Source organism: Dendropsophus ebraccatus, chromosome 15, assembly GCF_027789765.1.
Source record: "Dendropsophus ebraccatus isolate aDenEbr1 chromosome 15, aDenEbr1.pat, whole genome shotgun sequence".
In the NCBI taxonomy this organism is placed as follows: Eukaryota; Metazoa; Chordata; class Amphibia; order Anura; family Hylidae; genus Dendropsophus; species Dendropsophus ebraccatus.
The window spans coordinates 59,265,869-59,280,018 of NC_091468.1; the positions used below are offsets into that span (position 1 = coordinate 59,265,869).

At 41.5% G+C, this 14,150-nt stretch overlaps 1 protein-coding gene and 1 long non-coding RNA gene across 14 annotated transcripts in view; both read left to right on the plus strand.

The window, feature by feature from the left end:
- The window catches only part of DNAH8 (dynein axonemal heavy chain 8), a 176,269-nt gene that overhangs the window by 100,492 nt on the left and 61,627 nt on the right, over positions 1–14,150 (plus strand). For all 13 annotated transcript variants that reach the window (XM_069954878.1, XM_069954875.1, XM_069954872.1 and 10 more), the window contains 9 exons: positions 504–657; positions 958–1,122; positions 2,193–2,419; positions 3,006–3,124; positions 5,357–5,460; positions 5,640–5,816; positions 6,234–6,401; positions 7,829–8,044; positions 9,219–9,356. In XM_069954878.1, the coding sequence (XP_069810979.1) occupies positions 504–657; positions 958–1,122; positions 2,193–2,419; positions 3,006–3,124; positions 5,357–5,460; positions 5,640–5,816; positions 6,234–6,401; positions 7,829–8,044; positions 9,219–9,356 (1,468 nt within the window). The remainder of the gene's footprint in view (positions 1–503; positions 658–957; positions 1,123–2,192; positions 2,420–3,005; positions 3,125–5,356; positions 5,461–5,639; positions 5,817–6,233; positions 6,402–7,828; positions 8,045–9,218; positions 9,357–14,150) is intronic.
- Positions 9,627–11,611, plus strand: LOC138774119 (uncharacterized). Its single transcript, XR_011360252.1, has 3 exons — positions 9,627–9,756; positions 9,833–9,901; positions 11,390–11,611. It is a non-coding gene; the product is annotated as an uncharacterized lncRNA (long non-coding RNA).

Sequence of the window (14,150 nt, forward strand, 5' to 3'; positions counted from 1 at the left end):
GAGGTGTTTCCATCACTTTCTTAACATTTTATTTGTTATTTTTAGTTGAACCAGATTTCCAAGTAAATGACCGTATGTTTTGAGCCGCATGTCTATTTTTTCCCACGGCCGGAGTTTCACCCGCACATTTACAGCCGCATAAAAAATACAGCCGCACAGTTACAGCGTGTGAATCCAGCCTTAAGGTGTATATTGTCCTGTGTTGATGCAGCAGATGCAGGTTCATGTTGTGCTGACTGTGTACACACTGGGGATTCTGTGACTGCTCCTGAGGGTGCTCTGACCAGCACTGGCAGCTCTATTTGTCCCTCTTTTTCTTTGAATGTTGAATGCTGGTGAGGCCCAGGCATCACATAATTTGCATGCATAGGAGACAAAAATTGATTCCATTGTCCTTAGCATTTGGAAGACAAATGTGCACCCAGAATACACAAGTGCAAATGTAATCTTACATCTATCATTCATCTGCAACCAAAATCTTATTTAGCTAAACCTATTCACAGATCTTACGGAGTATCTAACCTGCTGGATGACTTAAAGGTACTTTATAAAACTGCTGGAGCAGAAGGAAAGGGAATAACATTTATTTTTACTGATCGTGATGTAAGAGAAGAGGCATTTTTGGAATATATAAACAATATTCTTTCTTCAGGAGAGGTAAATTTATAGACTTACATGCAAGTATATAGGACAGAGGTGGGGCACGTCTGACAAAAATTATCTGAATATTGGATGGTAAAGTGAAACGCACACTTAGTCAGTCATTCCAATAAATGTGTTCAGAAAGTTCCTAATCTTTTTGTTTGTGGAACACTGTGGATATACCATAAAGTCTATAGTAGGAATAATTGCAATGGCTCTGATATGTTGCATGTTACTAAGGTCCTTAAGTGCTGTCATATTATACCTCTGTAAAATTACTCTAATATTATGCTTTTACTCATCATGTTCTTAAAGATTTCTAGTCTATTTTCTGTGGAAGATTTGGAAGAAATCACCCAGTCTTTGCGACCAGTAATGAAGAAGGAATTTCCACGTCAGCTGCCAACGTATGATAACTTGTATGAATATTTTATATCCAGGAGTAGGAAGAACCTGCATGTTATCCTCTGCTTCTCATCTGTGAGTTCAACTGGTCCTAGAATCTGTACTTCATGTTTGACACTGTATAATACATATATGATACGCTTAGTAATAGAGTGGTCACTGTTGTTTCAAAGTACTTCCCTCTGTGTGATCACCTGTGTGATTCCTAACATGTTTGTAAATGACTTCTTTTACCAAAAATGACTTCTTAATGCAGAAAAACGGCTCTATTGTCTTGACCATTAGGTACCTCACTTCTCTCTAAAGTGCTGTCCATTGCATGTTGTTAAGCTTAGGCTGAGTTCACGCAATGCTTTTTGAACCGTTTTTTTTTTTTTTATTGATGTCAATAGAAAAAAGGATGCACACAAATATATCCGTTTTTCAATCCATTTTCATGTGTTTTTTTTGTAAGAAGAGATTGAAAAATGTTGTGTGAACCCAGCCTTTGTCTGTCTAGTAAAATAGAAAACAGGACGGATGTTGGACTGGCCTTAGCCTGTGTTAAGTGCAGGTAAGAGAGAGATTGTCTGCCTCCTCCAGAAGCTTCATGCTGTACCTGAAAGGTACATAAAGGCTTTCATCTCAACTCAGCAACAGCAATGGTTCAGTGCTAAGTGTAACCCCTTCTTTGCTGATGTTTCTTTCTTCTCTGCTCAAACAGCATATTGTATTGCCATTGCATCAACCCCCCCCCCCCCACACACACACACACGTCATGTATAGTAGTGTACTGTACATCATAGATAATAGATAATGTGCTGTGTTTTAATTAGCTCCATGGTTTTCAAAATGAGATAAAAAATACTGAAAAAAGTGTATGAAGTCCTCTCTAGGAACCTCTTCTAAATTAATTCAATGCCTTGGCCATCACAACATTTTGCATTCTATACTTCTTTACTTATAGTTAGATTTTTTTTCAAGTTTACGTATTAGATCCCTCTAGTCACAGACAGAGCTATACAGAGATTATTAAATACAGTAGATCTGTATATTATTGGATGTATCTATGTACAATATGATGTATGATAATTGATCAGTTTATGAATCATCTATATAATCTTGGTGGAAAGTTCTTGACAAATGTATTTATTCCTCTTATTTAGGTTGGTGACAAGTTCCGGTCATGGTCTTTAAAGTTTCCTGCTCTTATTTCGGGCTGCACAATGGACTGGTTTAGTTGCTGGCCTAAACAAGCTCTAGTAGTTGTCTCCACTTGTTTTCTGTCAGGACTTGACATTGCATGCAGCTTTGAAGTCAGATCGCATGTGATGGAGGCAATGGCAGTATTTTATGACAAGATGTTGGAGAGTTGTGAGAGCTACTTTCAGCGGTAACTGTATTATTGTTATGGAGGCTTTCTTATGATGTGCATTAATGATGTATGATCACCCACCTGCAGCCTCACCAGCTCCTAAAACAGGCTTGTTTCTGAGAATGAACCAGTCCCAACCAAGCACTGGGTTGTAAAAATCCTCTTCAAGTGAATAGTTGTAATTCTAATACCTAAGTGGTGTTTTGGGAAAATCCATGGACTGAATAGGCTTCCACATTGCTCAGAAAAGTTTGGCTACTTTTCTGTTCTATGCACCAGCTGAGGTCTCAGCTGACAGACAGTAATGATAAATTACCACCATGTACATCACTGAAAAGCCGCCCTATGTCAAGCCAACATTGGTTATAACTTTCCTAAAACATTCCCCTACATTGATAACAGGACATGTGTGGAGAAGGGGCAGCAGAGAAGATGTGGGGATTTGAATTGGGACAGATTAGGTTATATAAACCCTTATCGTAACCCTTGGAATATAGTGGCTTCCAGACCCTCAAAATTACTGGGCTTTATAAAGTACAAAATTGCTGCTATCAAGTTGACACCATCTGTAATCTTTAATATCTTATGGCTGTTGTTCTTTCAGCTTTCAGAGGAAGGTTTACGTGACACAAAAATCATATCTATCATTTATACATAGCTACAAAAATGTCTATGCTGAACAATGTAATAACATCAATGAGCAAGTGGAGCAGATGAACAGAGGTGATTTATGAATCCAAGGAATGTATAATGTAGATCTATATATACACTCATTTTAATTTCAGCAAGTATTTTTTTTGTTTTTATGAAAAAAATATCGTTTTGTTTTTTATGAAACTTTAAAGGAGAATTTTAGGCAGACTGATTAACTGCAAAAGTGAAAGAAAGGGGGAGGATAAAAAAAATAATATAGACTTACCTCCCTGACTCCAGCACTGGTGCCTGCCTACTGATGCTCCGGTCCCCGTAGTGAGGTCCCACCTTTTCCGCTGATTGGCTAAACCGGCCTGATATATCATGTCCCAGCTCTCTTCTGTAACCAGAAAGCGGCTGGGAACTGGACCATCGGTAAGCAAGCTCCAGTGCTGGAGTCGGGGAGGTAAGTGCATATTATTTTTTCTGTTTCAATAGTTTTTATTAAACACATTTTTCAAACATTATAAACATCAAAATTCCACAATCCGGGAATAATTTGTCATAATACATATTGTAAACAATGCAGTATATAAGAAGGTGGGGGGGAGGGGGGGGAGAGAATTTGCCCGGGGGCAAATCATGCAATGTAACAAAGAATTTTAAAAGAAGAAACTTTGAGTCACTTAGTATCATAAACTTCAATCCTTTAATCGTAACAGTATCATAAGCAATAAAGAGTTGAACAAAGCCTTGGTGTGTGGGTAACCTTTTTTTATATGTAATTAGAGTATTTCTAGTCAAGTCAAAGGGTATGATTAATAATGATGTAACTAATCGTTTCCCTGAGAGGTTCTCTTTCCTAATCTCAAATAGTAGAAATATGGGTTAGGGATGGGAAGGGAGGAGGGGGGGGGGGGGAAGAGGTTTGGTAAGTAGTGCATATTATTTTTTCATCCTCCCCCTAACCAGCAGTTTTGTAAAAAATCAGTCTTCTCCTTTAAAGGGAACCAATCAGCCCGTTTGAGCTGATATGGTTACCTTAAGCATTGTATAAAGCACCTGGAGCGGCCCCGGCACGTACCGGCCACGACCGCAGCAGGTGCTTTATAATGGAGAAAATGACTTTTATTCCCCGGCTCGTGACTAGATACGAGCGGGGAAGTAGTCATAGTGGGCGGCTCCCCGCTCGTATCTAGTCATTGCGCTCTGCCTGTCAGATTGACAGTAACGGACCTCTCTGCCTTTCAATCATCCCCTCTGAGCGCGCTGACAGGCAGAGCGCAGTGACTAGATACGAGCGGGGAGCCGCTCACCATGACTACTTCCCAGCTCGTATCTAGTCACGAGCCGGGGAATAAAAGTCATTTTCTCCGTTATAAAGCACCTGCTGCGGCCGCGGCCGGTACGTGCCGGGGGCCGCTCCAGGTGCTTTATACAATGCTCAAGGGAACCATATCAGCCCAAACGGGCTGATTGGTTCCCTTTAAAAAAAAAAAATAGATTTTTTAAAAAAGTAAACCATTTTATAAAACACTTCCTGTATCAATTAAGCATAAATTTTAATAACTCTGTTGTCATTGAATGGGACGATTAATTGTTTACGACCAAAGGACAAGACTTTTCCCAGATCATGTGATGGACACGCAGGTTGTAAGTTGTAAAGGCTTTAGGGTGTTATTACACGGGCCGATGGGGGCCCGATAATAACTGTAAACAAGCGGCGATCTGCTAGATCGACGCTTGTTTACTGGGCCTATGATTGGCTGAGCGGCCTATCCGCTCAGACAGGCCGCTCTGAAGCTGGAACTCGCGGGACCCAGGGAGAAGAAGACCGCAAGAGGAGCCCTGCAGCATGGATAGGTTCAAACTTATATCAACAATCAGCCGATGATCGTTGTCATTGGCTGATCGTTGTATTTATTACACGGAGTGATAATCGGCTGAATTAGGCCGATTCGGCTGATTATTGCTCTGTGGAATAGGCCCCTTTACTGTGCAGGTTACAAACCACACAGTGCCTAGATTATTAAGAAACATGTACAGATTAATAAACTTGGCTCAGACCACTCCAGCTATTTCCTTTACTTAGAGTTACCTAAGACATTAGTAAATGTGGGTCATTGTGTTACATCCCTGGATCCTTTTTTTTTAATCCCTCAGTGACCCAGTGGTTCATTACCCAGTCCCTGGGTACTGCCAGGGATCCAGTGACTTTCTTTAGCACTATATCTTTAGCATTTCCACATCACTGGTACTGCATTTCCACATCACTGGTACTACCATTCTTTGAATAATGTTTTTTTCTTTTCACTTACTTAGCACTAGCTAAACTAATGGAAGCCAGTGAATCAATGGAAACATTATCACAGGACCTTGCTGCTCAGGAGGAAGAATTGGCTCTGGTATCTGTAAAAGCTGACAAGGTAAGTACCACCACTGACAAGAGTAGAGGCATTTGAGAATTCCTAGGCAAACATATCCCAATAAATGACTTTTCTTTGGTTTCCCAAGACATGGTTTAACATTTTACAACATATCCAGTCCTCTTTTTTGCTTCACCCCCTATATTTCTCTTCTGAACTATTCTGCTTGAAACCTGCAGGTGCTAGAAGAAGTAACCTTAACTTCACAAAAAGTAGCTAAAGTGCAGATCGAAGTGCAGATGGCAAAAGAGAAAACTCAGAAAATTGTGGTGGAAATAGAGGAAGAGAAACATATAGTGGAAAGTAAACTGGATGCTGCAAGACCAGCTGTAGAGGAGGCAGAAGCTGCACTAAATGTAAGCAAACACTGACAACTCCCAGTTATACGCTTCATGTAGATATGTTGATGTAACTCTGCTATCTAGTGGCCAACTGCTGATAGTTCAATAGAGTTTTGCAGAGTTTTAGGTAATAAAATTTATTAGATAAAAAACATGTGCATTATTAGATAAAGGGCAGGAGGTAGATTACTTGTATCTTAATTGGACGGAGGAATTAGTTACTCTCCCTGGATCCTACTCCTAGCAATCCAATATTTTCCACTTGATCACTTGGAAAAGAAAAAAGTGCCAAAACCATTTGTTATATACATGAAGCTTCAATGTCAATTAAGTTCTAGCAAATGTTCCCTATGGCTATAATAACTGAATCTTCCAGGTGTTCTTATAATTTCTTGTAATAATATATACCTTTGGTTTATTTGCTGTGTTTAGATAATCAAAGCCACAGATATTTCTTCAATCCGGAAGCTTTCAAAGCCCCCGCACTTAATGATGAGGATTATGGATTCCTGCCTCTTGTTGCTACAAAAGAAGCTTGATCCAGTAGTTATGGATCCTGAAAAACCTTGCTGCAATCCTTCCTGGGGACAGTCCTTAAAGGTAAATAAACCTGTCATATAGAATGATTATTAGAAATTTTTTCAAAAATATTTTAACAAACATTGCATTAGGCACTGTAATGAAGCCAGTGTGTAATAACAATGCATGGTTGGGAAAGCGTCCATTGAAGCCATCACAGCTCATTTGGTTTTATTGGTAGTCTCCATCTGGTCTCCATCCTGTAGGTATGCTTCCATTGCATAGGCTTTACCTTTAGTTTGGGCATGCATGCAGAAATACAGAGATACAATGTACAAAGCTGGAATACATAGCAATTGAACCTTACCACACAACCCAAATAGACAGTTAAAACAAATAATATAGAAAGAAGAAAAGGAGAAGACAACAGACTCAAATGGTAATGAAGTGTAGGAAAAACGCCTACCTGTATATGGGAGGGGAGAGAAGAGGCAGAGAGTAAAGAAGTAATGGGGTTAAGTGGGGTATGTGACATTGTAACCCCAAAAGCAAACTTGTCATAGAATTATATTATCATTTCTGCTAATACTACAGGTTTACCTCTTAATCAGACACATTTAATGGGATTATCTCATGAAGCCAACCCTTGTTCATATGCCCAATAAGGGTATAAGGATATCAAAGAGCAGGGTCCTCTGCGCATGATCTAATTTTTTTGGACAGAACGAAGCTGCTTTCTATATGGAGGACTTGAGCTGTCCCTGAAATACTACAGCTTCTGGGTGGCTGTGACTTTCCTTGGTAAACCAAGTTGCTTTCCTGCGGTGCAAAAAGCAGAACCCTGGATAATCAGCTGACTGCCCACGCAGCTGATTATTGGGGGCATTGTGACTGATGAGACAACCCTTTTAAAGAATATCTATACTTAAATTGTTGACTCTTGCTCCTGTAAGGAATGTAGCAAGATACAGTTTGCCTCTTTTTTTGCCCTTTATTTAATAGCAATTTGGACCAGTAGCCAACAGCAAATGTTCATAACTCAGTCTCTAGCCAACAGCAAATGTTCATAACTCAGTCTCTAGCCAACAGCAAATGTTCATAACTCAGTCTCCCCCTTTTCTGTGAAATAACCTCTGCACACATCACAGCGGTTACAGAGCAAGGAGTAGGGTCTGGAGATGTCCATTGTGTCTGTGTTAATGAACCATATAACATTTCACTAAATGCTGTAAAAAGACTGCTCAAATAAAATGGCTGTCCCTTAATTATGTTTAAAAAAATAGAGATTAGAAAAAATGTGGGACATTTATCAAACTGGTGTAAAGTAGTATTGTCTTGGTTCACACCAAAACATCCAAAGAAAATGAATCACTAGATGTTAAGCTGCTGTCAAAATTGGGAGAACTCCCAAGGCTCTAATAAAGGGGCCATTCAGTTTAATTTTCTGGGTGCTCTTATAAAGATGTTTTTACAGTAACAGGAATAATTGTAGAGGAATCTGTCCACAGCTCATGAGCACTTCTGGATTCCTGCCGTCCCTTAAACAATTCCAGAAGGAGTCTATTAATGAGGAGATGGTAGAATTGCTGCAGCCCTACTTTCTGATGGAAGACTACACAACAGAAAATGCCAAGAAGGTCTGTGGTAATGCTGCTGGTCTACTGTCGTGGACACAGGCGATGGCAACATTTTTCGAAGTAAGCCAGGAAGTGCTGCCACTAAAGGTAAAATGTTCTTTATGTCACATCAGAGAACCCCTTTAAAATTGTACATAAGACCAGATTAACATCAGGCATATCGTTTCACCATATGGAGTCGCACATTTTTTTTTACTGTATGCTGCAAGAAAATTATACTGCTACAACATGCAACTGAATGCCTATTCCACAGCCACTTTTGGACTATTTTTTAAATTCACCGTTCTTGTTTTATGTGTTAATAACTTTGTGAAACTTTAGCTCATCCAAGTGATAAGCCTTGTGACAAAATTTTAGTTTATACATTCACCTTATTTTCATAAAAAATTTGAAATGATCTGCGATAGGTATGCAACACAAATTATATAATAATTCCCACTTACAATATGTTTACTTTATGTTGCCATTATTTGGTAAAGGTGCTTTTACTTTTGAGGATGTTATAGGGGACAGGAGCGAGGATCATTCTTCATTCTTTTGTATGATCTGTATGTTTTTGAGATTGCAGAGGGAAGGCCCAGTGGTTGAATAGTTAAATAGTTATGTCCTGTCCTGTAAACTGCACTGACTATTCTACTGGTGGAATCACTATGTACATACATTACATTACTTATTCTGTACTGATCCTGAGTATATCTTTATTATACTTCAGAGCTGCACTCGCTATTTTGCAGGTTTCAGAATGAAATATTCTAGCATTCCCTGCATATTTAATGCCTTTACCGAGCTTGCTGTTGTAATTTGTACAGCCATTTCATGAAGCTCTGTACAGTATTGTGATGTAAGAAAAGGGGATTTTCCCCTCTGCAGTAAAGAACTCTACTAAGCTGTTAGGTCTACAGTAGCCTAATTTTAAGAATGCATTTCTGGAGTATAATACATGCTATAACACAGCATATAAGTATTACATTATAGTTAAAGATTGATACAGTAGTGTTCAGTATATTTTATTATCAGTATATAACATTAGGTCCTCCCAGTGTTCCCTTCATACCTTGGAGAGCAGAGCAATGCACTGACCCCCTTGCATTTGCTAAACTGCTATTGACGTTTCCTCTGTTCCATTAATAAAGCGATCAATGCTTAATATTGTGTTGTACATTTGTTATATAGACCCTGCTCAGATTTTGCTGAGTATGTTCTTTTCTGAATTTCTTTATTAAGAAGAAAATGTTTTGAGGATAGTTTTTTTTTTTTGTAGGTAAACCTGATGAAGAAGGGTCACCATTTAGAAGCTGCTAACTGTGAGCTGTCAGAGGTGCAGCAGCTGCTGGATGAAAAAGAAGCAGAGATGAAGACAGCAAAGGACAAATATGAAGAAGCTGTGTTAGAAAAACTAGTGAGCAGTCATAACTTTTAGCTCCAAAACATACATACTGCCATAATTGTTAACTAAACAATTGGAAGAAATAGTGAAGGAAAAAGGACGTTGTCATGCCCGCGATGTAAGGCACAGCATGCCTGTGCCTTACATTGCGGGCATGACAACGCAACATTTGTGACTTAAGGCTAATTGTTCATCAACTACATATATCACCATATGGTGAGTAATCAGTTACTGGGCCAGCACAATGATCTGTGGAATATGCACTTATCAGGTTGTCATTTATCTGCAACAGATTCTCTGCCCAACCACATATATAGAAAAGAGCTAATCATTAGGAGCTATCCTGGGACCTCTGTTAACACAGACTAAAGGCTGCACCTGATCATCAGATCATCTACACTACACTCTAATAGTAAGTAGCCACCGGATATTAGCATCTCCACAACATCCAGCTACCCACAGTCATTACATTTGCCTATCATTTCCAGACCTACATCACGACCGATCAACATTCTCTATAGGATACCAACTGCTTCCAAGACCATTTCCACATTAAGGTATACTTTTACCATCGACCATAATCTGCTTGTGAGGGGTGCCCCATTATTGAGCACACTATAACTCCCCCCTCCTTTCCTCTTCTCTATTCAACATAGATGTGCAGCGAGCTGGGGTAATGGGAAGAGAGTGAGGGGAGTGAGGAGAGGATGATGGTGATGGTAGTCTCTCCTGAGCATGTGGCTGAGCTCCTCTGTGAGGGGATGCACTGAGGGCTGCAGGGGGAGAGTGTGCTATACCTGCAGGATGGCTGGAACTTGTCACGGTCACAGGTGGGCACGAGGGCTTCTGCAGGTACAGGGGGACTCTCTGGCGCTTCCCGGGTATCACTCTCTCTTCTGTGGCTGCTGCAGCGGTTTCTGTAGGGGGGCTGCACCCGTGTGTAAGGTGGTCGGTGGTGTGGACCTGTAGTTCCCCCGGGGCCAACCCCAAAATACTGCTGCCTGGTAATATGGCCCTTGATGGTGGTGTGGTGCAGGTGGACCAGACAACAGGGAGACAAGGAGGGAGGCAGTGTAACAACAACTCCTTTACTGTAAGACTTGCAGGTGTTATACAGTCCTTTAGCATACAGTGGTGAATACTGGCGGCTTTGACTGAGCTACTGTGCTTGTGAGAGCCTGGTGGTGTGAAGAGAGACGACCTGCCTTAGGTCCTGGTCTGCCAGTACGTGTGGGACGCTGGTGAGCACTGTGATCCTGTGGACTTCTCCCAATGGTGCTTGAGTCTGCTTTTCCCCTCCCTGTCTGCCAGGGAGCTTCCTGCAAAATTACTGGGCCGGGCCTTAGGCCACAACTTTCGTGTCCCAGAGGATCCAGGGGTCCTAGTCAATCCTACCCCCCGAATGTCAGGAAGATGGGTGCCGAGGCCTACGTTAACTCGGCTCCCTCCTACAGCCAAGTCTCTCCACTGGGTGTCTGTCTTTAGGATTCCCACTGACTGTATACGTGCTGCCCCTTTCCTGAGGGGGCACCTGACAAACTGTCTCTCAAGGTCTCTCTTTCTCTCACCTCCAGCAGTTTGTTCTCTTGCTGCTCTGTGTAAGATCTTTCTCCTTGTTCCCCTCAGCAGCTTCTCTCTCTGTGGTGATCTCCTGAGGTGATGTAATACCCTCTACAGCTGGTCACTTGTCTCACTGGTCTCTTGTCTCCTGTCTCGCTTGTCTCTTGTCTCCTGTCTCAGCTAAACACTGCAACAGCTAGCCTTATATAGGGGGCCTATCTACATAACCACACCCCCTTCTAGCAACTTCCTAAGCTTATCACACTACCTAAGCAGTTCCCACTACGGTCAGTAGGTGTCGCTGTTGTGTGGTGTGCAGTGTGAAACATGTAACCCATTCTCTGCCTGCCAGTTACTGGTACAGAGAAAATACACATAACAGTTTGAACATAAGACATGTTACCTCCTAGAATAGACAATAAACTGCTTGTGGACAGGTGCCATCCTCAGCCCAGCCACAGGAACCATGCTCTGGTATACTACAGATGGTCCTCCAGACCACCGAAACTATAACACTTCCATGATACCTCCCTGATGAACCTCTGTACACCACCAAGGGGAAACGCGTCGGAGTAACTGGAAGAAGTGGAAACTTGCTACACACTCCCAATATCACAGGAATTGTAGATAGCACATACGATAGCATATACGAATTTTATGAGTCATTATTGCCGTGTTCTGACCTGAGACACCATCCTAGTCTCCTAACTCCCCTTACTGCACAACAGATCGGTGCCTATTTTACTAAAGCCATCGATCTGACATAAATACTTTCTTGACAGCCTACAAACCTCTATATGACAAATCAGTGCAGGGCCAGAAACCGTCTGGCGGAGGGACGCCTTACCCAGCGGTCCCTCAACTAGTATAGGTAGGGTATAACAGGGTCACCTTACCCGACAGCACCCTACCTTTTTAATAACTTATTCACACCTCTATTGCACACTTATGGAAGAATTGCACTTTCTATGTATTCTGCACTTTATGATCATCTAATAAAGTTGCTTTTTGTATAATATTCTGGGCTCACCACAATAGTCCTTTTTCCTTCACTATTTCTTGTTTGTACTACAGACTTGTGGGAGCCACATATAGAATTATTCAGCCAGGTACTATCCTCCTTTCTTACTCCTTATACAATTGGAAGACATGATTGTTGGCTATGGTTATTATTATGTGGCAGAATACTTATAGGTTATGGACACTTGCAATGAGGAAAAACTAATTTTAGATAAGCAGCTTGAGTGAAAAAGATGCATTAAAGGGGTTGTCCGGCGATAAAAAATTATTCACAGAATAACACACATTACAAAGTTATACAACTTTGTAATGTATGTTATGTCTGTGAATGGCCCCCTTCCCCGTGTCCCACCACCCCCACCCGTGTACCCGGAAGTGTGGTGCGCTATACATTACCTGTCACGTGCCGACCACGGTCTCCGATCCTCAGCAGTGACGTCTTCTTCGGGAGGCCGGCGGATCTTCCCGAGTGCCGGCCGCCCTCTGCAGCGTCATCCGAAGCTCAGCCGCGATTGGCTGAGCATAACTGTGCTCAGCCAATCGCGGCTGATGACGCGGCCACGTCATCAGCTGCTCAGCCGCGATTGGCTGAGCACAGTTATGCTCAGCCAATCGCGGCTGAGCTTCGGATGACGCTGCAGAGGGCAGCCGGCACTCGGGAAGATCCGCCGGTCTCCCGAAGAAGACGTCACTGCTGAGGATCGGAGACCGTGGACGACACGAGATGCGGTGAGTATAATGCACCACACTTCCGGGTCTAGCGTGGGTGGGGGGAAACACGGGGAAGGGGGCCATTCACAGACATAACATACATTACAAAGTTGTATAACTTTGTAATGTGTGTTATTCTGTGAATAATTTTTTATCCCCGGACAACCCCTTTAAATTTAAGGTTGCAGGCTGCATTGCTTTACTCATTTCCAGACCTCACAATAACGAAATAAAGACTAAGTGCAATTGTAGCAATGTGCAAATGGGTACATAGATGTAGCTACTGTCCTCTATGCTGTGTGGGGACCAACAACTCCACATGCTCCATCCAAAGTGAGGGGGCACTTCCTCAGGGGTAAGTGTCCTAGTCTCTGCTGATCATTTATATTTATACATAGTTAAATGACACAATCTACAGTATAGTTAAAACATGTTACTATACCTTTAGTATAGATACAAAACAACAACTATGGGCATAAAGTCTGAATAATTACAATATCTTTATTTACCATGATTGACTTTACAACATGATATAAAATGATTTTTTTTATAAACTATAAAAAGAATTATATACTTAAAAACAAACATATACAAGTAAAATTACATATAATTAAAAAAAGACAGCATAGAAAAATGATTTGACAAAATATAGGTGCTAGGAAGTGTCTAATAAAGTGCCCAATCAATATGTAAACATAGCCCATTTGGGAAAATGATGTCTAGGCAGTATTAAGAGTCTAGAGTTCCCTGAAGAAGCCTGTATTGGCGAAACGTACTGTACGTAGGGACAGCTGTGACCCACATAGTGAAATGGGTAAGTGTTTACATTACTGAGGTTTTTTGTCTGTATATACTGCCTAGACATCGTTTTCCCAATTGGGGCTATGTTTACATATTGATTGGGCACTTTTTTTTAGACACTTCCTAGCACCTACATTTTGTCAAATCATTTTTCTATGTGGTCTTTTTTTTAATTATATGTACTTTTACTTGTGTATGGTTGTTTTTAAGTATATAATTCTTTTTATAGTTTATAAAAAAAAACTCATTTTATATCATGTTGTAAAGTCAATCATGGTAAATAAATTTCTTGTGCCTGTCATTGGGGGACACAGCACCAGTGGGTATAGGCTACTGCCACTAGGAGGCGACACTAGACAGAAGAAGAAGTGACTCCGCCTGGCAGGCTATACCCCTCCTACAGGCACCAGGCTAACTCAGTTTTAGTCTAGTGTCCGTAGGAGGTAGACACAGGTGCATGCACCTCCATTTTTTATTTCTTTTTCTTTTCTTTTAGGTTATCAGGGGGACCGTCGGCGTGGGCTGCCACATCAGACGCAGTTCCCCCTGAGGGTGCATGGAAAGTTTCTTTTCCCTGCGCCGGTCACCCGTCCCCCAACGACCGCTCCCTGCGGCAGGATACCGGTCCCCCACAAAGGTGCGAGGTGACCGAAGGGGTGACCCTGCGCGCACCTGAAGACGCCGGACAGGTGAGTATTCCTGTCCTTAGCCCTC